At 37.9% G+C, this 23,867-nt stretch overlaps 1 protein-coding gene across 1 annotated transcript in view; it reads left to right on the top strand.

The window, feature by feature from the left end:
- The first annotated feature begins 14,378 nt into the window (after window positions 1-14,378).
- The window catches only part of CPB1 (carboxypeptidase B1), a 39,429-nt gene continuing 29,940 nt past the window's right edge, over window positions 14,379-23,867 (top strand). Inside the window, exons 1-2 of the mRNA XM_006150908.2 lie at window positions 14,379-14,487; window positions 15,171-15,246. Coding sequence (XP_006150970.1) covers window positions 14,417-14,487; window positions 15,171-15,246 — 147 coding nt within the window. The 5' untranslated portion in view covers window positions 14,379-14,416. The remainder of the gene's footprint in view (window positions 14,488-15,170; window positions 15,247-23,867) is intronic.

The raw sequence follows: 23,867 nt of genomic DNA, 5'->3' as shown, positions 1-23,867 counted from the left end.
AAAAATTTTAAATCGGGTGGTTAGAAACCAGATTGCCAAACGACAGCATCAGCTGTGTTATCTGTGTGCCTGGGGGTGGCCCTTCTAAAGTAATTTTAAAGAAGAAATTGAAATTGAACTGGAGCCATGCAAAGTAGAACACAGACCTTTCTCAAGATTCATATCAGGTAAATAGTAAACAGGTTGTCAGAAAATATTGACATTTGAATTGATTTTATGCTTTTATGTCCTGTCCATATGGCATTTTATATTATTAACATTTATTTATTAAAACATTGCCCTTTTCTGAAAAGGTTTTAAGGAGCCCTAATGTTCTGCATTTTAAGAATGAAAGTAATTCCTGTTACCTTCCATATAGAATAAATTGATGTTTCTTATATTTGAATTAGAGATAGAAATGTATATCTTCACCCAATTTGTTTGCAATAAAATAACATATGTAATATTTCCATTTATTTAATAATTCAAAATACCTAGGCATTTTCTCATCATGTAATAAACAAATCAAAGATCAAAGTATTAGGATGGCTTATGAGAATGAACAAAGATAAATGTAGGAACAAAAATAGGTTGATTTCTTTGGCACCATTCCCGCTCTTTTGTCCTGATTAATTGCCCTCAGCAAGGAGCTGGAGCCTAGTTATGCTGTTTTCTCAATTCTTGTTGATGGAGTGTTGATATAAGGATAGAAAGAGAACCCACTGTCTTTTTACCAGCCCATTTTTCATTGGTTAATCAATCACAACCTGTCCATTTTAATTATCTCTCAAATTCCAAATAGAGATATGCTTGCAGTTTCCACATATTTGCATGATTAAAGATGTTTTCCTCATTTCAATAAGAAACCTAAAATTGATGACTCCAGTGGTAAGATATATGGGATGAAGTAGTCGTGTTTATCTCCTAACTTTCAAAAATATTGGTCCTGTAACTGAGTAACAAACAACATTCCCACCAGAGATATGTAAACTATGCCCATTGATGATAATGCTCAGACAGAAAAGCCAGCCAAGAAAATGTTTACCAGCCTCTCTCTTCATATCCATAAATGCAGTTGATTCTAACATTAAATATAATTACACTAACCTAACAGGTGTATCCATATCCACCTTCAGGTAGCTCCTGCTCCCCTTGGATTGATACCAGCAGATGGGGCCATCTAACTTATAAATCCATCAAGTGACAAGGAATTCCAGCTGCCTCACGACCAACCATACAGTTAGGTTAAGAAGATACAGCAGGTCAGCTCTGTGGCCTAGTAGTTAAGGGAGCCAAAGCGCAAATGGCTGGCTGCAGTTCAATCCGGGCACCAGTGGCTTGGAAACCACATCCAGGAAATGTTCATGCGTTCCCAAAGTCTCCACAGGAAGGAGAAATGGAAAAGAAAGGATTGCAGCATGATCAAGCCCCAACAGGAGGTGCTTTCTTCCTCCCCCAACTGCCAGCTCTCTCTATCTCTGGTGAACACCCACATCCTCTGGCAACTAAGAAAGAATAGGACGGAAAGAAGGAAGAAATACAAGGAGACTGTAAGGAGAATCTTTACTGAATTGACAAACCAATCAATTATTTTGATTGGGTGTAAACAAAAACAAAAGCTAACTCTTTTCCTAAATAATGTCCCCATTTAGGAGTTTCCCTTTCTATTACATAAAAACCTATTGCATTTTAAAAGTGTATTCACTTCTTGCATGAGAGTGGGGGACAGAGTAAGAGAGATAAGCACCCTCCACAGAGTCTTAGCATGCAATTCCCCCACGCCTTCTAGGATTTACAGACGCGCAGCCCTGAATGTACAGGTCATCTGGGGAACTGAACTCATGAACTTCCATATGGATCTAGCATCACTTGATCCATTCGGATTCAGCCCTACCACTGCCCACAAGGCCAGAAGACCCAGATAGCATTTTTAACATCAGAACTGAATAAACAATATTCTTTTCTTTTAAGTTTATTTATCTATTGAGAAGGAGAGAAAGAGGTACTCTTAACAGAGCATTCATGCCGTGATCCATACCCACTTTCAACCAGTCAGGACCACCAGTATGCAAGCGTGCACCCAGAGTATATGGGCAGACCATGGGATGTGAACTCGGAATTCTCCCAAGTAGCCTCAGCATTACTGAATGTTGCATTACTACAGCAAAATGGCAGCGAGTCAAATGTTCCCTTCTTATATCATTCATGATCTAGAAATTAATCATAGAAAACGATGATGACGTAATCTAGAAATTAATCATAGAAAACGATGATGATGACGATGGAAAGAAAAAAATAACTTTTTCTCTACACTCTCTATTTTTAGTTGTAACAGAACTCTGTAACAAAAGACAAATGTACAAAAGAAACACCAGTAGAAACTTAATAGTGTGAACACCTAATTAATACACAGGAGAAAAAAAGCAAGTCATTCTCAAGAATATCGCTCTAGGAGGAGGCTTAAATACCGTAACATAAAGAAAGGTGTGGGAGAAACTCAGTTCTGCTAAAGATGACCAGGAAAAGCCCTATAAACAGATTTACATAAATTTAAGTCAGTGCTTGTTCTATTAGTAAGAGTTTCTAGTGATTTCGAGTCATTTTTCTCTTCCTGATAAAGAGGAGACAACAATACAGATAAAGATTCCTTTATAGATGTAAACTTCTCTTCCTTCTTTCATGTACTCCATTTTTCAGTTTCTCCAGCTTCTATTGTATCTCAAAATAATGAGTTTAAGATAATCCTTATGTTAAAGAAGTATGTTTTGGGGACAGCAGGTGGTGTAATGGTTACATCATCAGACTCCCACATAGTCGACTATGGTTCGAGTCCCAGACCTGGTGGCTTGAAACTCACACCGGGCACATGTGCGTGCATGCCCAAGATCCCAAGAGGAAAATGAAGAAGGGGTTGTGGTGTGACCACTCACCCTGGGAGGTGATTTCTCACTTTCTGTCTTTCTGTCTCTCTGGCAAGCACACGCACCCTACAGCAAAAATCTCTCTCTCTCTTAAAAAAAAAAAAGTGTATTTTGGGGTGGTATATTCTGGTCCCCTATACTCATATTTGGGGATGGTGTGGTCTGAATTCCATCAGTGATAATGATGATGATACAGGATTTCAGAGGGAATAAACTTTATATAAACATTTTCTTATGTAGGCCCTCCCCATGGTGTGATGGTTAGTGTGGATGGGTCCTGCACAGCTTACCATCAGGTTTTCATTATCATTATTCTTATTATCTTATTTATTTACATAAATATAATCACTATACATCTTTGCAGCATTACAACCTTGCTTTCCCCAGCACGAATACAGTGAGTATCAGTTAGGACAAAGACGTTACCATATACATTATCATCAGCAAGGAAATTAATTTTTGTGTCAAACACGTAGTTCTCTTTCTCCTGTTCCCCTCCCTCCCTCACCCTATTACCCACCCCCATGTTACCCCATCGTTACTATCTCTAGCTCCACAGTTGCCCTCCCTACTACTATACCCACCAATCTTTCAGTTTCTGCTATATAGCACAGACATTTGGTATATATTGAGTGGGGACATACAAAGTCTATCTTTCATAGTCTGGCTTGCTTCACTTAGCATTAAGTCTTTCATATTCATCCACTTTGCATCAAATGTCAAGGTCTCATTGTTTTTTGTTTGTTTGTTTGTTTGTTTTTATGACTGAGTAGAATCCCATAGAGTACATATGCCACATTGTTTTAATCCACTCATCTATTTTTGGACATTTGGGTTGGTTTAATGTCCTAGCAATTGTAAATATTACTGCATGCAATAAATATGGATGTGCAAGTCTTTTTCCAACTGAGGGTTTTCTTACCTTTTGGGTAAATACCTAAGAGTGGAACTACTGGGTTATATGGTAGTTTTATTTGTAGGTTTCTGGGGAATCTCCCATATCGTTCTCCACAATGGTTGTACTAATTTACATTCCCACCAACAGTATAGCAGATTTCCCTTTTCACCACAGCCTCACCAGCATTTATCATTATCATTATTATTTTTTTTAATTTTAGCCAATCTGACTGGGGTTAGGTGGTATCTCATTGCAGTTTTGATTTGCATTTCCTTTATGATAAGAGATGTCAAGCTTGTTTTCATCTGCATTTTGGCCATTTGTATGTCTTCTTTGTAGAGTTTCCAGTTCAGCTTGTTTTCCCATCTTTTAATTGGACTGATATTTTGGGGAGAGGATGAGTCCGTTGCTTGAGTTCCCTGTATATTCTTGTTATCAGTCCTTTATCTAAGGTATCATTTGCAAATATAATCTCCCATTCCAAGGGTTGTCTTCTAACTAATTATTCTTTTGCTATACAGAAGCTTCTCAGCCTAATACAGTCCCATTTGTCTATTCTTGGAACTTGACTGTGCTTTGGGGATCTTCTTTAAGAAGTCTTTGCTAATCCAAGGTCTCCAAGAGTTTTCCCTGTGTTTTTCCCTAGTAGTTTTATAGTTTGAGGCTTTATGTTTAAATCCTCAATTCATTTTGAGTTGATTTTTGTTAGTGGTGAGAGATAGGGGTCCAGTTTCATTCTTCTGCAGGTGGATATCCAGTTTTCCCATCACTGTTTGTTAAAGAGATTTTCTTTTTTCCACTGGATTGTCTTGTGCCCTTTGTCAAGAATCAGTTGGCTGTAAGTTTTGGGGTTCACTTGAAGGTTCTCAATCCTGTTCCATTCACCTCCCTGTCTATTTTTGCATCAATACCCCATGCTGTTTTAATTATCATAACTTTGTAATATGTCTTGAGGTCAGGAAGTGAGATGCCTTCTACTTTAGGCTCAATATTGTGCCTCCCCTGCACAGTATTGCTTTGGTGATATGGGACTTTTTATGATTCCAGAGAAATTTTATGATGTTTTTTCCTATTTCTGTGAGGAATACCTATGGTAGGTTGATTGGAATTGCATTGAATTTGTAGATTAATTGGGGTAGAATTGCCATCTTGATTTTATCAGTTCTTTCAGTCCAGAAACATAGAATGTTTTTCTATTTCTTTGTATCATTTTAAATTTCTTTTTCTAGTGCTTCATAGTTTTCCTTGTAAAGAACTTTGACATCTTTAGTAAGGTTTATTCCTTATCTTATTGGTTTTGTGGCTATTGTAAGTGGGATTGCTTTTTTCAATTCTGTCTCAGTTTGTCTATTGTTGGTGTATAAAAATGGTATAGATTTTTGTATACTGATTTTACATCCTGCCACTTTTCTGTATTCATTTATCACTTTTAGGAGTTTTTGTGAATTCTTTTGGATATTCTATGTATAGCATCATATCATTGGCAAATAGAGATAATGTCACTTCTTCATTCCCTATTTGGATGCCTTTTATTTGACTCTCTTGCCCAATTGCATTGGCTAGAACTTCCAGCACTATGTTAAAAAGGAGTGGAGAAAGTGGACAGATTTGTCTTGTTCCAGTTTTTAGTGGAAAAAGTTTCAGTTTTTCTCAACTCAATATAATGTCAGCTCTGGTTTTGTCATAGATGGCTTTTATTATGTCAAGGAATGTTCCTTCTATGTCACTTGGAGTCTTAATTATGAAGGGATGCTTATTTTATCAAGTGCTTTTTCTGCATCAATTGATATGATCATATGGTTTTTATCTTTCCTTTTGTTAATATGATGTATTACATTTATTGTTTTGCATATGTTGAACTAACCTGCATCCCAGGAATAAAGCCTACTTGGTCATGGTATATAATCTTTTGATGTGTTGTTAAATAGGATTTGCTAGTATTTTGTTGAGAATTTTTGCATCCATAGTCATCAGGGATATGGGCCTGAAGTTTCTTTTTTTGTTATGTTTGTTAAGTAGAATTGGGGGAGGTTCTTCTTTTAAAGTTTTGTAGAATTCAGAAGTAAAGCCATTGGGACCTGGGCCCCTTTTGGTTGGGAGACTATTTATTACTGATTCAATTTCATTGCTTGTTTTTGGTATATTCAGATTTTCTGTTTCTTCCTGGTTCAATCTTGGTAAGTCATACATGTCCAGAAATTTGTCCATTTCACCTAGATTTTCCTGTTTGTTGATGTATAATCACTCATAGTATTCTCTGATGATGTTTTGTATTTTGGTAATGTCTATTGTAATACCACCTGTTTCCTTGCTGATTTGATTTATCTAGTTCTTTTCTTTGCTCTTCTTGATTAATCTAGCTAATGGTATGTCAATTTTGTTTATTTCTTCAAAGAACCAACTTTTTGTTTCAATTACTTTTTGTATAGTTATTTTATTGTCTAAATTTCATTTATTTCTGCTTAAATCTTTATTTCTTTTCTCCTGGAATTTTTGTGTTTTTGTTGTTGTTGTTGTTGTTGTCTAGTTCCCTGAGTTGTGTGGTTAGGTTGTTTACTTGCTACCTTTCTGCTTTCTTCTTGTGGGCATTAATTGCTATGAACTTCCCTCTTATGACTGTTTTTGCTGTGTCCCATAAGTTATAAACACTTGCTTGTTCGTTATCATTGGTTTCTATGAAACTTTTTATTTCAGTCTTAATTTCTCCTGTAGTTATAAAGTCATTCAGGAGTAGGTTGTTTAGTTTCCATGTGTTTGTTTATTTTTGAGGGTTCTTTCTGTACTTTATTTCATATTTGATTCTGTTGTGATCAGAAAAGATGTTGGATACAGCTTCTATACATTTAAATTTTTAAAGGCTTGTTTTTTCCCCTTTCATGTGGTCAGTCTTTAAAAATGTTCCATGTGAGGGTAAGAAAAATGTGTATTTTGTGACCATTTGGGTGAAATACTCTGTAGATAATTGTCAAGTCCATTTCATGTATGGTATCATTTAGATCTTGTATCTCTTGTTTATTTTTTGTCTAGATGATCTGTCCAAAGGAGACAGATGATCCAGAGGATCTGTTGATATCCACAATGATTATTTTGTTGCAGTCTATCTCTCCCTTGAAGTCTAACAGTCTCTCTTTGATGTATTTAGGTGCTCTAGTGTTGGGTGCATAGATATTTACAAGTGTTATATCTTCTTGGTGAACAAGCCCTTTCAGTACTATATAATGTTCTTCATCTCTTCTTACATCTTTCATCTTAGTCTACTTTGTCTGATATAAGTATTGCAATTCCAGCCTTTTTTGTTTTCCATTTGCATGGAATATCTTTTTCCAGCCCTTCACTTTCAATCTGTGTATGTCCTTATCAATGGAGTGTGTTTCTTGTAAACAGCATATAGATACCTTTTGTTTTTGTATCCATTCAGCCAGTCTGTGTCTTTTAATGGGATAATTTAATCCATTAACATTCAGTGTTATTACTGATATTTGCAGACTTATTCCTGTCATTTTGTTAATCTTTATCTTGGTTGTGTTTTGTTCTCTTATTTCTATTTGTCTCCCTCTCTGTTCCCTTTTTCTTTTATCTCATCACTCTGGTCCTCAATCTCCCTTCACTGTGCCTCTAGATGGATCTAAGGGAACCATAGCCAAACATCCAAATACTATTTGGGTTAACATATTCCTCAATATCCATTGAATCTGCTGCACATAGGAATAAAAACAGAATAGGAAAGAGATTCCAAATCGCCTCCTTCTGCACACTCCTGAATGCTCAGATCCATTTAAACTTTAAAGACCTGAGTGAACATGAGCCTGAGATTTGGGTTATGACCCACAACCATTGGACTTATTGACCAAATGGCATATTTTAGTTTAGAGTAAACAAACTGTGATGCTACAAAGAATTACAGGTTTTATAATATGATCCTCACTCTTTCTTCAGCCCAGGTTCTTGAGTTCATGATAGAAAGACTAAGGTATAGCCAATTAGTTCTTTGATTATTTTAAAGGACTAATGTAAACTCTTGACAAATGACTTAAAACTGCCGCTCTTCTTGCCCCCCCTTTTTTTAAATTTTTATTTTATTTATTTATTTTTTTTTTTTGTTACATAAGCCAGTTCATTTCAATGAGTACATGTCCAGGAAACCAGAATCTGTTTATCCAGGTGATTGGTTCTAAATCCTGGCTCAAATAAACTGCTTTTATTTAATTTCTTAAGTCCCAGCCTTTCTTTTAAGTTGAGAGGAAGACCTTCTATTTACTCCTAACCTATCAGTTCAAGGTAGCATTTGCAGTTAAAGCATGATCTAACCAGAATCACATTTAACCAAACTGTAACACTCGTACTCTAAAATAAAGAAGGAAAACATCAAGAAAACTTAATATGTGTGCCTATTTGTATGCCTGGCATAGCAAGACCTTGAGAGTAGGAATCAAGATCTTTTCATCTCTGACTACCCAATAGCACTTAACCCAACTATCTTAAAATTGAAATCCCACTAAATTCTTTGGTCTTGAACAAAACTTGCCAGAAATCCACAGACCCAAATGTGATTTTAATTATCTACTTAGTCTAGAACATCCCAAAATGTGTTCCCAAACTCACTGGTCCAAAGCGATGCTTTTGAAAAAAATGTTCTACAGCCAAATTGGAATCGTAGAAATGTTCCTAAGTCTTTTCATTTTAGCTGAATTTTGCCAACCTAGTGCAATATATTGTGAAATATATTTAGGAAATGCTGTATGTATGCCAGAGTCCCTCTTCGATGATTTGCAATACACTTTAAAGACTCCAAGAAGCCACTAGAGGAGTTTGTTTGTTTTAGTGTAAGGCAAACATATTTGACCTGAAAGCCCTTTCCTACTTAATACCATGGAACATGCTTGGAAATGCTGTTCCAGAAATTGAGATGTTACATAGGATAAATTATAACACCACAGGGCAGTTTCTGTACTCTCCAAAACCTCATGCTGTTACATGAAATACAAACAGACACAAAGGTGCCTCTCACCCTATTAATCACCAAAGCTATGCATAAAAGAAAAGGATTTTTAAAAATATAAACATGATATAGAAGGCAGAAATTTCAAAATCTAAGTAGAAATTATGGTACCTAATAAAAAAATTTTAATTACTCACTGAAAATTCTGATTGCCCTCCACTTGGATTCACAAAACATCAACTGAGATAAACTATCCAGTATGTTTATAGTTCCAGGTAGAATATCGAAAGTCATTCACAGATGAGTATGTCATCTGCAGTAAATATTTGTCATTCTGTTTAGTCATCCAGATTTGAACCCCTCCTCTAAATTTAGGGGATGTTCTAACCAAAGAACCAGAAGAGACAGAGACTTTTCCCACTACCAAAGCTACAAATCAGTCCCTTATTTTCATAGCCTCCCTTGTAACAAGGGTATTGATCTACAGATGACCTTGACTTTTGGGAACTGGTGACAAACAGAACTAAGGACTGTCCTCGAAAGGATAGTAGAAGCAACAGTGGCTGCATTATGTACTTGGGAGGGGCTTATGCCAAAATGCTAGGGGAGAACCAGATGACCCCAGCCTGATCAATCAGCACACTCCATTGGCCTAACCACAGAATTGGTTCACGCTAGATAACCACATGTCCCAAGTCAGTGAGATTCAATATGAAGACTTAGGTTAGAAGTTTGGGTAAGAAGACATGATTTTTTTCCACTCAAGTTATCAATCCATAAAAATGCAAAACTGTACCTATCGGTGGTAATCCTATAACTACATGGCAGAGTTTACCAAAAACAAAGGCACAGGTTTAATAAACATCATCTGTTGAATTTGGGAAGCCAGCACTATTGCTGAACTTTTCATTTATATGAATAACAAGTTCTCTCTTTCACTTAACTATTTTGTTTTTAGGTTTAGTTGCAATCAAGAGAAAACTTAGGGCAACCTAGGAAAGTGAAGTGAAGAAAGAACCCAAGTTGAGATTGATAGATTTCAAAGACTGAGCTTGAGAAGACAATAACAAGAGTAAATCCAAAAGGCAAGTCAGTGGAGAAGGAAAGAAAAAAAAATGAGCAATGAGATCAGAATCTGGAAGAATCAGCAGCAGGATAAAATGTGGTGTACAGAACAGTCTGGGTTAGGATAATTCAGAATAAATCTATGAATAATGAGCAAATGCTGTGATTTACTATTTATGTGGTGCCCAGTACATAGTGCAAGATGGGTGTGGTAATCAGAAAGATATCCCATGTGGATGTCACTTGATCATAAATTCTGAATATAGAGAAGATTCTAACAAGTAAGAGGCCCTCAGAGGAAACTGACAATTCTAAGAATACATACATGGTTGGGAGGGAAGAGATCACTTTACTATATCAGATCAGATCATTTATAATTTTCCTTGGAGGGAAATTTTCATATAGTCATAAAACAAAAGAAATACTGGAAGGTATTTTTGCCATAATCCAAGAGAAGAATTAAATTTGACCTTCCTAAGAAAGCAATATTTGTCTTAATATTAATATCCTTATAATGTAGTTGCTGAACAATGCTAAACTAATTTGGTATTTCTGTGAAAATATCAGCTTGTCATTATTTCTATGTTCTCACTTAACAAAGTACCACAGACCTGCTACAAAACAAATTAAAATGATTAACACACAATTAGATCTCTCAAAGAGCTTAAAATCCTAATAAGATGATAAAGACTCACAACTATTCAACCAGAATATAAAAATAATGAAACAATATACCAAGTTTAAAACATTAAAAGAAATTAAAGAGAAGGAAATAGTCAATTATTTCAACTTTTTAGTCAATTGTGTTGATAAAGCATAGACACATAGACCATTTCTTTATATGCTTTATATTCAAGAGTTATTAATTGGGCTTTCATTTTTTAAAAATTTGCTAATGGAATTTTGACAAAGTAATGAACTAAATGAGAAATGTCCTGTACATAGCTAATAATCTTAAAAAAAAAATTAATTACCATAAGGAGCTCACCACAGAGCAGAGAGAGAGAGAAAGAGAGATTAAAAACTCCCCCAATGAGGCATGGTCATGCTGTAACCCTTTTCCATCCATCTCTCCTCCTGATGAGGACTTGAGGCATGCAGGCATATATATCCAGTGTGTTCTTCAAGTCACCAGAGATCAGGACTCCAGTCATGGACAACCATGTGGGAACCGACCCCTGATGTATTGTACTTAACCACTGTCTCACGAGGCTGACTCCTGACTTACACTCTAAAAGTGTGAATATTCTGAAAGATACAGAAAAGCTAAATTATTAGTCCAGACTAAATCCTAAAACACTAGTTCAAGCACAATACTTGAATGCAATTTTATATTGGATCTTGTCATACACATGCATGAAATGCATTAAACATTATCTTAAATCCTGAAATACATCAAGGTCAACCCAAGCTCACTGGTCAGGGTTGTTAGCAATGCACGAGTTGCCCTAGACTTCCTCCTTGCAGGCCATGATGGAGTTTGTGAAGCAGTTAATAGATCCTGTTGTACCCAAATGATCACCTCAGGTGAAGTAGAATAGTCGATACTAAAACTTAAAGAGAAAGCTTTCTGGTTTTCTAAGGCTGACTCTAATGGCTTATGTAATTCACTCCACTGGCTGGATCCGTACCCTGAAGAAGCATGGATGAGGTCAGTGTTGCAGATTGGCCTCATCACGCTGTTTGGAGTCCTATGGATATTAACCTTAATTAAATGCCACATTAGACAAACTAAATGCATTTGGTTCCATTCACTGTCAGTTGATTAATCAGAGTAAGCAACCGAGCAGAATATTCATGGGAAAATTCAGTCAAGAAGTTGTAGAAAGCAGTAGGTAGTGTTGAGGAACAGTTTTCCATGATTCCCCTGTTTCTGCAAGTCTTGAGATACTTTTTATTCTAGGCTATTTTTCCAAGGATATTTAAATAGCAAACACTTTGGAAGAAAGAAATGGTATCTCCCTCCAGGATAAAGAAAAAGATCTGGAAGGGACCAGCAGTTAACGTAATGGCTATATCACTTAACTCCCACGTAGTCGACCGCAGTTCGAGTCCTGGACTTGGTGGCTTAAACTCACGCCAGGCGCATGTGCGTGAGTCCCCAAGATCCCGAGAGGAGAACAGAGAAGGGATTGCGGTGTGGCCAACCCCCCTGGGGGGGTGATTTCTCGCTTTCTGTCTCTTTCTGGTGAGCGCACACGCCCTATAGTAAAAACCTCTCCAAAAAGAAAAAGATCTGCTTGCTGTCTAGGATAATAAAGCTAATGTCTCTCATGGTGCACAAATTGGGCAGATTTGCTAAGATTAGAAGATTAGGAGCTTCATAAGATTAGAAACTTCCTAAGCTTCTTATATCTCAACTATGACATAACCTGTGTACATCACATCGACCTGGGCCCACTTGCAATCATCCCCATGGAATAGGCGGATAAAAAGCTGATACAATGTGAAGTTTATGCCACTTTCTATGCCATGAATAATACATTCTGTGCTCCTGATCCAGGAGTATTGTGTCTTCTGCCAACATCTGTGATCTTGTGGCAGGATAACTTGTTTTGCAAGTAGAATAGAATCTCAGACCCTTCATAGTTTTTCACAAAGATTCAGATTAATATAGAGAGATATCATGCTTCTGAGTTGAAAGAGTTAATATCATAATACCAGTTCTTCCCATATTTCTCTATAAATCCAATGTAACTCCAAAGCCCCAGCAAGATTTTTATGGAAATTGACAAATAATTAGTATCAATTAAAACAAAAACAATCTTTAAAAGGAACAAAAGATAAAAGATTTACATATAGTCTGATCTTTTTTTTGTTGTTGTTGTTTTTTGTGCTATAGGGCACATGTGCTCACCAGACAGACAGAGAGAGAGAGAGAGACAGAAAGCGAGAAATCACTCCCCGGGGGGTTGGCCATGTCACAATCCCTTCTCCTCCGTTCTCTCAGGATCTTGGGCGGGCACGCACGCACACGCGCCCAGCATGAGTTTTAAGCCACCGGGTCCAGGACGCGAACCACAGTCGACCACATGGGAGTCCAGCGACATAGCCATTATGCTAACTGCTGGTCCCCATATTGTCTGATCTTAATGACTTACTATAAAGTATAGAAATCAAGGCATTGAGGTAGTTTTATAAAATTACACAAACAGATCAATAGAACACAACAGAAAGTACATAAAATATTCCATATATATATATATGGCCAAATAATTGTGACAGAGAACCTAATGTAATTCTGGAAAGTAAAGGACTTTAAACAGTATTGGATATCCTTATTTTAAAACATATTTATATTTACTCATAGCTTACACCATACCTAAAGCCCTAATACTACAATCCTTCTATAAGAAAACATAGTAAATATGTTTGAGATTTTGGAGTAGGAAAATATGTCTATAAAAGAATATAAAAGCACTGATTATAAAAGAAAAATGTTGACAAACTGAAACATTATCAAAATGTAATGTCTGTTTATCAAAAGGTAACATTGAGGAAATGAAAATGCAAACTATATACTAGGATAATATATATCAGCAATATATATTTCTAACAAAGGGCCTATATTTTGACTATCTAAAGAACTGCTTACAAAACAAGAATAAAAAGATACACAACCAATTTTCTTCTAAAAGGCAGAAGATTTCGCTGAATTTACAAATGGTCAATGAGCACATGAAAAGACGTTCGACATGGTTAGTCACTAGGGAAATGCAAATTAAAATCATAATTAGATACCACTTCACATTCACCAGAATTACCAACATTAAAAGACTAAAAATACCAAAGTGTTGAAGAGAATACAGAGCAATTGGATAATGCTAGAAGCTTAAAAAGGTACAATCCCTTGGGAAAAATATTCGACAATATCTTATAGTGTTAAATCTACATTATTATTTAGCAATTCCACACAGATATTTAAACTCCATCCAAATTAAATATATTAACAAAAAGACTTTTATAAAAAGGTTTATTTCAGCTTTATTCATAATAATATAAAACTGGAAATAATATAAATATCTATCAACAGGAAAATAACTTAACAAATGGTGGTAAATTCATACAGTGAATATTACTTGTACATAAAAAGGAACAAGCCAATAATACAAACAAAAATGCTGACAAATCTTAGCAATCAGAATAGCAATTGCTTGAGAAGAGTACAGAAATAGGCTACAAATGTGCTCAAGGAAACTTCTTAAGGTGGAAAATGTTTTATATCTTGAATGGGATATTTATTACATGAGTGTATATATTTTTGTAAAACTTGACACCTAAATCTATAGAATGTATTGTATGTAAGTCTCAATGCAAGATGAAAAGAAAAAATTAATATAAAAAAACTACAAAATAGGTTGTATTTAGAACTCATTCACCTTCAGATTGCTCAAGGTCTGACATCCAAATTAGATAAATTGAATTTGAGATTATTTGCACTATTTCCACAGGTGTTGAGAGATATCTTATACTTTACACAGCTATCAAGGCAACAATGCTGGGAGAACCATTAATCAAGATCTGACACTGGCTATTTGCACTCCAGAGAAGAAAACAGAACAATCTGAAATATAAAAGCAGGTAAGACCCACCCAGTAAACCTAGTCGGACAAAATGTTGGTGTTTCTGGTTCTGTTGATGGTGCCCTTGGCATCTGCTCATCATCATGGTGAGCACTTTGAAGGGTAAGTACATAATTCCTTGGAGTCCCTCTTCCTTGCTAGTCCCAAAATGTCAACATATAACCTAATTTCATTTTTTAATATATATTTTTTTATTTATCTTTAATCAGCAAATATCTGTACAGAACACAAAATGGTTTTTCTCATCATGAATAGTGTATACCTTACCATCACCAGATAACTTTTTGGTTTTGTATCTTTTGTTTTTTCCCTCCCCTTGATTCCTTTCCTCCCATACTGTTAACCTCTCCTTATTATTTTTAAAGAATTATTTTATTTGACTTTATTATTTATTTATTTTAATTTGACCAGAGAGGGACAGAGACAGAGAAAGAAAGAGAGAGAGAAAGAAGGAACGCAAGATGCCAGATCCGGGACTTGAACCATAGTAGGCCATGTGGAAGTCCAGCACCATTAACCACCATGGCTCCTGTCAGCCCCCCTCCCACACTCTTTGGTATCTACAGTTGCTCTCCCTCCTCTATACCTTCCAATCTCTCAGTTTCTGCTGCAGAGTGCAAACATTTGGTATATATTAAGCAGGGATATATAATGCCTCTCTTTCATAGTCCATCTTGCTTTGTTCAGCATTAAACCTTCTGTATTTGTCCACTTTGGATCAAATGTCAGGAACCCAATAGCTAATTTTAAATGTTCTGTTGTTCTTTCACTATCTCACCATTCAGCGAGAAGGTGTTCCGTGTCAGTGTTGGAGATGAGAATGACGTCAAATTAATCCATGAGTTGGCCAGCACCAACCAAGTAAGTAATGACTATGTATTTTAGGTTTGCTTCAAGCCTGCTTTAAAATCTTAGATTCAATTGTGATTTGCTCAATAAAAGAATGACATAAATATTAACTACAGTATTCTTGCTAGCAACAAATAAAAACCTGGAAAACATTTAGTGCCACAATACTTATTTTTATGCCTAAATCAGTCTGCTATAGTCCTATGCTATTATAAATCCATGCTAACTTCTAAAAGAGCTGACAGAGCATGACAACAAGATGAGTTGGAACTGTCACAAAGGTCACAGAGCATCTAATGTGCAGTCACTTCCCTTCTAAGGCAAAAAGAGAAAAATGATCAGCTTGGATATTACTGAAAAACTGGGCTTTTGTCCAACTTCAAATTCATTTCCACATCCCATGTATCATCTGTTCTCTTTGATTTTCTTTCATTCCAAATCAAACAGCTTGAGTTTTCACGACCTTGATTCAGGTCCCCTTAATGATATGACATGAGGGGAAAAAAGAAGGTTGAAAAGCCATGAGTTATTTCCATACTTTTGTTAGAAACTGAAATCTTTATACTACATTTTTTAAAAATTCACTATATATGGGGTTGAGAACCGACATGTTAAGTTATGCATGTACTGTGGCAGGAAACTATTGCTGATCCCACATAATTCCACTTGTGCCAATGCTGTTTCTTCATAAATGTATGAACTCAAATAAGCTGTCAAATCCTGAATATACACGTACACACACACACACACACACATACACACACATACACATATATGGAGAGAAAGATAGTCATTTTTTTAATTTTTCAGGTGTGGCAAAAGGAAGAAACAAGTGAGAGTTGAGTGAATCACAGTATAATATAAGATTTTGTCATAATCCCAGATTCAAAAGTTTGGAATTGCAAGAAAAGATTAAGCCATCTACAAAATTCAGCCTTCTACTTAAATCTGAAATTCCCTCTTGGGAAACAGTATCCTTGTGTGATAGCCCTAACAAAATCTACTTCCAGGAATAGTAGGTATAATACTTCTCAGAATAGTCTATTTGCCTACAAATCATTCTCATGCTTTCCTTCCACTTTCTGAGCTGAAAGCTGCCTTCTCTAACTTTCACCTATTGCCCAACTGAGCCAAATCTTGTTCTGTCTAAAATTGATCTTTTCCAAGACCACTGTCATTTGTCTTACCACTGGTTTACAGACTCTTGATCACCCTGGTCACCTCTGAATCCAGCTCAGTCTTTCTGTCCATATTTCTTTTTGAAAGTGTAGCTACCAGAATTGACAATGGGCCTCAAGGTGTGCTCTGATTAATACATACTACAGGGTCATTGCCTACCTTCATTTGTAAGGCAGACATTTATTAAGGGGACCTAAGAGTCTTTTTAGCATTTTGAGTGGTCATAGAACACTCTTAGCTTATATTAAGCCTATGTTTAATCAAAACCATTAGGTTACTTTTTTTCTCACATGAATCACCTTCAAACAAGGTATCCCTCCTTCTGTGTTTGCCTCATTGATTTTTTTTTGGCCTAAATGCAGGATTTTAGATTTACACTGCTAAAGTTTGTCTTGATAGCCTGTTTCTAGCATGTTGAGATCTTTTTAAAAATAAATTCAGTCACCCATGGAAATAATTCTCCCCCAACTTTGCCTTACCAGCAAGTTTGATAAGCATGTCTTTTCTATTTTTATCTTTGTCACTGTTAAATAAAAATATTAAGTAGCTCAGGGGTCAGCACAGAATTAGAAGTTTCCTTCATGCTTCACTCATTCAATACATATTTAAAAGGAATCTGCAATATATTAGACTCAATGTTAAGCACTGAAAGTGATTCATCAACCTACTCTCCTGCGCAAGTTAGTGGAGTGTTATCTAGAACTAACCCTGTGCCACTTTCCAGCGTGTAAAGAAGGTTATCAGCATAGAGACTTCATCAGATACTCTCACATCAACATCTAGCATTCTACCAGGTCACTGATCTCTTCCAACAGTAAGATGAAGTTAATTGGGCCTGACTTATTCTTGCTTTAAACCAGGCTGGCTCCCAGAGATCACAGCTTCCTTTCCTGAGCATTCACAATCCATCTGTTTCCAGTTTACTCTGCAGCTTTGCCAGAATCCATGCCAGGCCCCAGGAGTTCCTGTTCCTGGGCTTTACCTGTTTTCTCGTTTATGAAATCCAAGACTTATCCCCTCCACTCCCCAGTGAGCCCTTCAAGCTCTGATTCTTCTAAGACTGCTGAAGAAGTTCTGCAATCACATCTGCAGCATTCTTTCCATTTTCTGAAATTCAGCATTTTATGATAGTCAAGAGCAAAGACTCTGAATTCAGACTGTCTGGGTTCAATCCCTGGTCTTACCAACTGCTTCCTCGGGGGATCTTAGACACCTCTCTGGGAGTCAAATTCCTCATTTGTAAAATATAGATGATAATACTACTTACTTTACAGGATTATGAGATCTAAATGAATGAATATAAGTAAAGCACTTAGAACTTGAATAGTAAGAATTATATGTGTTTGCCATTATTAGTATGGATTGAGTTGTGATTTTTGAGTGCAATTTACGTAACCAGTATAATCACCTATCTCATCTACCTTGATTCTCAATATTCTCTTAAAAAAAAAAAAAAAAAAAAAAAAAAAAGAAGCTGAAAGGAAAAAAGAAAGGAAGGGTATTTCTGTTTAAACCATAACATGTGAAAAAGTCTTTACTTATCCTGATGGTAACTATCTCGTAGCAAGAGCAGAAATGTGGAATAACCTAATGTCTTCTTGGAAAAGATGGCCAGACAAGAGTTAAGTAGAGCAATTTTCTCTCTTCTGGCTGCAAACATCACACTTTTACTCCAAGCAGTGGGACACGTATTTCTCCTTTATCCTGTTTATTTCCAACATGACTGAAAAACAGAGTTTTATTCTCCTTAGCAATCTTGTGAATGCAGCATATTCCAAGCTGCAGCCTTCCTGATAAGATCATTACAAGGGCACCCAGTCTTTGTATTCATCCTTGGCCATGTGTCCTTCCTCCCAGCTTTTGAACATGTCCTTTCAAAGCTAAATGTATTGCAGAGGTCTGTGACACACTGCACTCTAGCAGACTCTCCTCCGTCTTCTGGGATTGGATAGTAAGGATTTTATTTTCTCTCCTACGAACCAAGTTGCATTTGTCCCTTTATTGGAGACATTCGCCCTCAAACCTGCTCTCTTTTCCCTGGACTTGCTCATGTTTAAGATGTATTTTTCTCTCAGCCTGGACTAACTTGATTACTGCCTTCCAATGTTCTCATCCTTCCTACTACACAAATAAGTTCCACCCTGCTGTCTGGAATTAGGCCTAGAGTAGAAGTAACTTTCTTTCCAACAAGAAAAGACTATTTCACCAAGATAAATGAGGAGTCCATTAGATGTTCAACTTACAGTCCAATGCGATGTGAAGAAACAAATTGTGAAGTTCCCCAACATCAAACGTTTTTCTTTGATGTGCCAATCTTACTCCCAAGAGAGTTTAAGGTTGATTTGCTACTTGTTACTTTCTTGTTTTTGTGCTAGTTTTGTGATATATTTCAGGAAGGACTTTCGTTGTTAGTGGGTTGATGAATTAAGTTGCTAGCTTCATGACGCTATCACTTCAAGTTACCCTTTTATCATACAACAAGTGATCTCCATGGTTCTTTCCCATTTAGCTCCTTACATTTACCATTTTATAACTGCAGTGCTGTAACTTTGTAACATAATTCAATCCATCTTACATTGTATATTTTATTCCATTTCCATATTTCAGGCATAAATCTCATCCACAAGGTCTTTTTTTTTTTCCAGACTTTTTGCCATAGGGCATATGTGCTCGCCAGAAAGACAGAAAGAGACAGAGAGACAGAAGGCAAGAAATCACTTCCCAGGGGGGATGGCCACACCACAATCTCTTCTCCTCCATTCTTCTCTCGGGATCTTGGGCACACAAGCACACGCACCTGGCATGAGTTTAAGCAATGGGCCCGGGACTTGAGCCATGGTCGACTACATGGGAGTCCAGCAACATAGCCATTACACCATCTGCTGGTCCCTCACAAGGTCTTGATAATTTCTGATATTCCAATTTTCTCCTTGTGTTATTTCTTTGAGCTTATTATTTGTATCCATATTGGGGCATTGGTAAACAGTCAAGAGGCTTTAGAGTTGCTTCTGATTTTTGGCTGTTTCTCCTGTGAAGTACTGGGGTCTAACTTCAGTATGGTAAGTCTGCAACATATTTAAGTGTACCATGGTGTTGAATGTTGATGGATTTGCTGATTAATTTTCTCCATGTTAAATTGAAATGTTTAAGCAACATCTGGTTAGGTTTGCCATTTTTTGTCAAACACTTAGATTTCTTCAACCTCCCCTTTTACTTTTTGATTATTTTAATTTCACTTATTTATTTTTCTCCATGAGCAAGAGAGCCAGAAAGAGACAGAGAAATAACATCCCCATTAGGGACTTAACACCACAATCCACCCCCAGCCTCAGCCAGCCTGGGTTCATGGGCACAGACGTGCCTGGCACACTCAGAGAATTCTGTGGATGAAAACCCAGAACCTTCCCATCCAGGTCAGCCTTGCAGAGTGTTGTGTTTTCCACTGGGTCACTGCTCAGCTCCTCCGCCTCTTTTTAAAGAATTCATCATTCTCACAGCAGACTCTTAAAGTAATATATGTGCATACACATACATGCTGCAGACTTCAGAAAGCGTGCCAAAAAGGGATTTAAAGTATGAGTCTGTGTTGGTGCAAAAAAAAAAATCTTTTTAATTCATGCACAGCTATTTTATTTTTATTTATTTATTTATTTATTTTTGCTAGGGGGTGCATTTGCTCACCTGAGAGACTGAGAGAAAGGAGACCAAAACAAAGGGAGATGAGAAAGCATCCCTGTGGGGAATGCTCTAACTCCTTTTACTCCATCTCTTCTTTCCTTCTGGATTTTTGGGCACCATGCACATGTGCCCAGCATGGTTTTCAAGCCACCAGGTCTAGGACTCAAACCTCTCAATTCATCATGTGGGATTTGAGTGCCTTAACCACTGTGTTTTCTTTTATAATAGATATTTTCTATGAACTTTTTGAAGACCTCGTGTGTGTGTGTGTGTGTGTGTGTGTGTGTGTGCGCGCGCACTTGCGTGCATTTTGCCCATGTTTAGCAGACGTAGGACCAAAGGGTAAAACCTTAGAAAGTTAGAGAAGGTGATTTTCAATCTAATATTAGAAAGAACATTCATAAGCAATTAGGCTGTTTGAAGTGGCACTAGATGTACTCAAGGTTGCATTAGAATCATCGCCAAAGATCTTGTGCAGGCATTTATGGTGCTGGGGAAAGCTAGTGTCTTCCAGAGCAGACCCTAAGACAAAGAAGCAAGGAAAAGGATTTTATCTAGGAGGTGCAGGGAGCATTGGAGAAGTGACACAGAGAAGGAAAGGAAGCCTATGAAGGGGCACCATTAAGCCAGCTACCAGAAGACCACTGGAGCTTAGCCCACAGGAAAGCTCTCAGAAAGGTTACAAACCACAGGCTTCTGAATTACCCACCTGAGAGATGAGGAAATTGGAGCATTTAAACATTCACTTTCCTAGGGACATTGGCCAAGTTAGAAAAAGTTATTTCCATGGCACCTCCTGCCTACCTGGAGCTAGTGGTTTGGCTTTTCCTAGTTTGGGGGGAAAGACCCTCCAGGTATGAAGATGCAGATCTCAACAGGAAGGAATCCCCTGAGCACACCAAAAGGTCCCAGGTACGGCGGAGCACTGTAGGATCACCAACTGATGTTTGTAGGATTTTATGTGCTTTCCCAATTCTAAATCTCTGTATATCTGATAAAGACATACCTCTCCCTGAGACCAGCAGTTAGTGTAATGGCTGTGTCGCTGGACTTTCACGTAGTCGACCAAGGTTCTAGTCCTGGACCCGGTGGTTTGAAACTCACGCCGGGCGCGTGTGCGTGCGTGTCCAAGATCCCGAGAGGAGAATGGAGGAGAAGGGATTGCGGCGTGGCCATCCCCCCTGGGGGATGATTTCTCGCTTTCTATCTCTCTGTCTCTCTCTCTCTGTCTGGCGAGTGCACGTGCCCTATAGCAAAAAAAAAAAAAAAAAACCTCTCCAAAAAAAAAAAAAAAAAGACATACCTCTCCCTCCCAGCCCACCTTTGCACAATGTGTCCATTAGGAACACGAATTCAGGGCTTTTATTTTTGACAGTGAGTACATGCACACACACTAGAGAGAGAGAGTAAATGCCCTGGACACAATTTCAACTTGCTGTGATCCCTTTTTCCCAGCCCTCCAGCTGGTCGTGACTCTGGGTCCCCTCTGAGTGTGCTTGCACCAGCTGTGTTTTCAGGTCAAACCCATGGGCAGCCAGCCATGTGGCTTCCAACACTGAAGTCCAGTACACTGTGGACTGTGTCACTCAGGCTGGGCCCAGAGCTAACTTTTAAAAATAGGCCTTCTCTTAAAATGTGCTTAACTGGATCAACCAATGGCATGGGGTTGAGGTGACTGGATCCCACATGACTGACTGCCCAGTTGGAGTCCTGGACTCAGCGACCTGAAAAATATGCTGGGTACTTGTGCGTGTATGCCCAAAATCCCAAAAGCAGAAATGAAGAAGAAGGGATTACAGTGTGACCATCCCCAGTGGGGGAGGGTGGTGTTTTCTCTCATTCTTTCCCTCTCCAGCGAGCACACACAATGTGTAGCACTTTTTTGAAAGTGCTTATCTGCATTTTCCTTCACACACTGGCCTACTAGAATTTATCATCTGCTCCTCGCTATCTCCGTCCTTACAATGGTATATTTTTATACTTCCTCCACTCTCATTTAACTTCTCATCTTTACCCGCTCATCCTTGACACACGCTACAGCCAATCCTTAGCCGACCATCGGTCCTCTCTCCTTTCAACCTTTATGTGACAACCACACTTACGCTTCCTTCTGGAGTCCTGGATGGAACCTCAATGGCCCTGCCTGCCATTTCCCTGACTTTCCCTATGGCCTCGACTCATTACTCAGCGCCCACCGGCTTAAAGATGCCACGACAGGATATAGGTTACCAATTCCCCACAGGTGTATCTGAAAGACAGTTAACATCTCACCTCCTCGGTTTCTGCTGAGCAACCTCCCAATCTCCCTTCCAAATGTGTAAGCAGTGGTCCTAAATATCCACTATCAGTCACGCCTCCAGCCTGAGTTTCGCACAGAAACATTGAAAGAGGAATTGGGTGAAACAAAGAGCCATCAGGCTCATTTTGGACTTCTAGGTCTGTTCTCAGCACAAAGATAGACAAGAAAATGGACAAAGTCCCGACAGGATGGATAAATGGAGGGAAAGGATTGCACTGTGACCATACCTCATTGAGGGGGTGCTCTCTGTCTCTGAGGAACACATGCACCCTTTGACAATTACACACCAAAAAAACACACACATTCACAAATAAAAACAATAAAATCATCAAATATGTCATCTTGAAACTTTGTACTTAAATTTCTCCCATCTCCCTCATAAAGATGGAGACTGATTTTATTCACTAATGTATCCCCAGGTGCAAGCACAGAGCCTAGCACATAGTGGTCCTCAATGTGGTCCTCAATACTAGCTGATGAATATGGGGTGAACAGGTGGCGTGGTGGTCAAGAGTGCTGGATTCTCACAAGGCTGACCACAGTTCGAGTCCCAGACCTGGCAGCTTTCTCTCTCTCTCTCTCTCTCTCTCTCTCTCTCTCTCTCTCTCTCTCTCTCTCTCTCTCTCTCTCTCTCTCTCTCTCTCTCTCTCTCTCTCTCTCTCTCTCTCTCTCTCTCTCTCTCTCTCTCTCTCTCTCTCTCTCTCTCTCTCTCTCTCTCTCTCTCTCTCTCTCTCTCTCTCTCTCTCTCTCTCTCTCTCTCTCTCTCTCTCTCTCTCTCTCTCTCTCTCTCTCTCTCTCTCTCTCTCTCTCTCTCTCTCTCTCTCTCTCTCTCTCTCTCTCTCTCTCTCTCTCTCTCTCTCTCTCTCTCTCTCTCTCTCTCTCTCTCTCTCTCTCTCTCTCTCTCTCTCTCTCTCTCTCTCTCTCTCTCTCTCTCTCTCTCTCTCTCTCTCTCTCTCTCTCTCTCTCTCTCTCTCTCTCTCTCTCTCTCTCTCTCTCTCTCTCTCTCTCTCTCTCTCTCTCTCTCTCTCTCTCTCTCTCTCTCTCTCTCTCTCTCTCTCTCTCTCTCTCTCTCTCTCTCATCAAACTAAAAATAAGTAAATAAACACATATAGTAAAATTTTAAAATAGTTGATGAATAACTGAAGAAATAAAAATTGTTAGTATATTACAGTATCTCCAAGGATATTTTGTTTCCAACTATAGTGCCAAGATACCTCTTGTGGAAAGATGCCATTTTTCTTGCTGATATATCCCCCTCGGTTGGAAATACTTCTGATTTTACACACAACTGTGACCTGCACAGAATTGAATTCTATGATAAACTCATAGATTCAGTCTGTTAAAAAGTAAAACAGAAAGCTTGGTTTTTCTCCACTGAGTTTCATGGCTCTAGTTAATTCATCCGCATTCATTCAGTCCACTTATCCATTACCACAAACGTTGCAATCATAAGCAAGTGCTCCAGAAAGTCAATACA

The sequence above is a fragment of the Tupaia chinensis genome, unplaced genomic scaffold, assembly GCF_000334495.1.
Source record: "Tupaia chinensis unplaced genomic scaffold, TupChi_1.0 Scaffold000304_1, whole genome shotgun sequence".
Classification (NCBI taxonomy): Eukaryota; Metazoa; Chordata; class Mammalia; order Scandentia; family Tupaiidae; genus Tupaia; species Tupaia belangeri.
The sequence above is the reverse complement of the archived record's forward strand: the minus strand, read 5'-3'. Positions and strand labels throughout refer to the sequence as shown.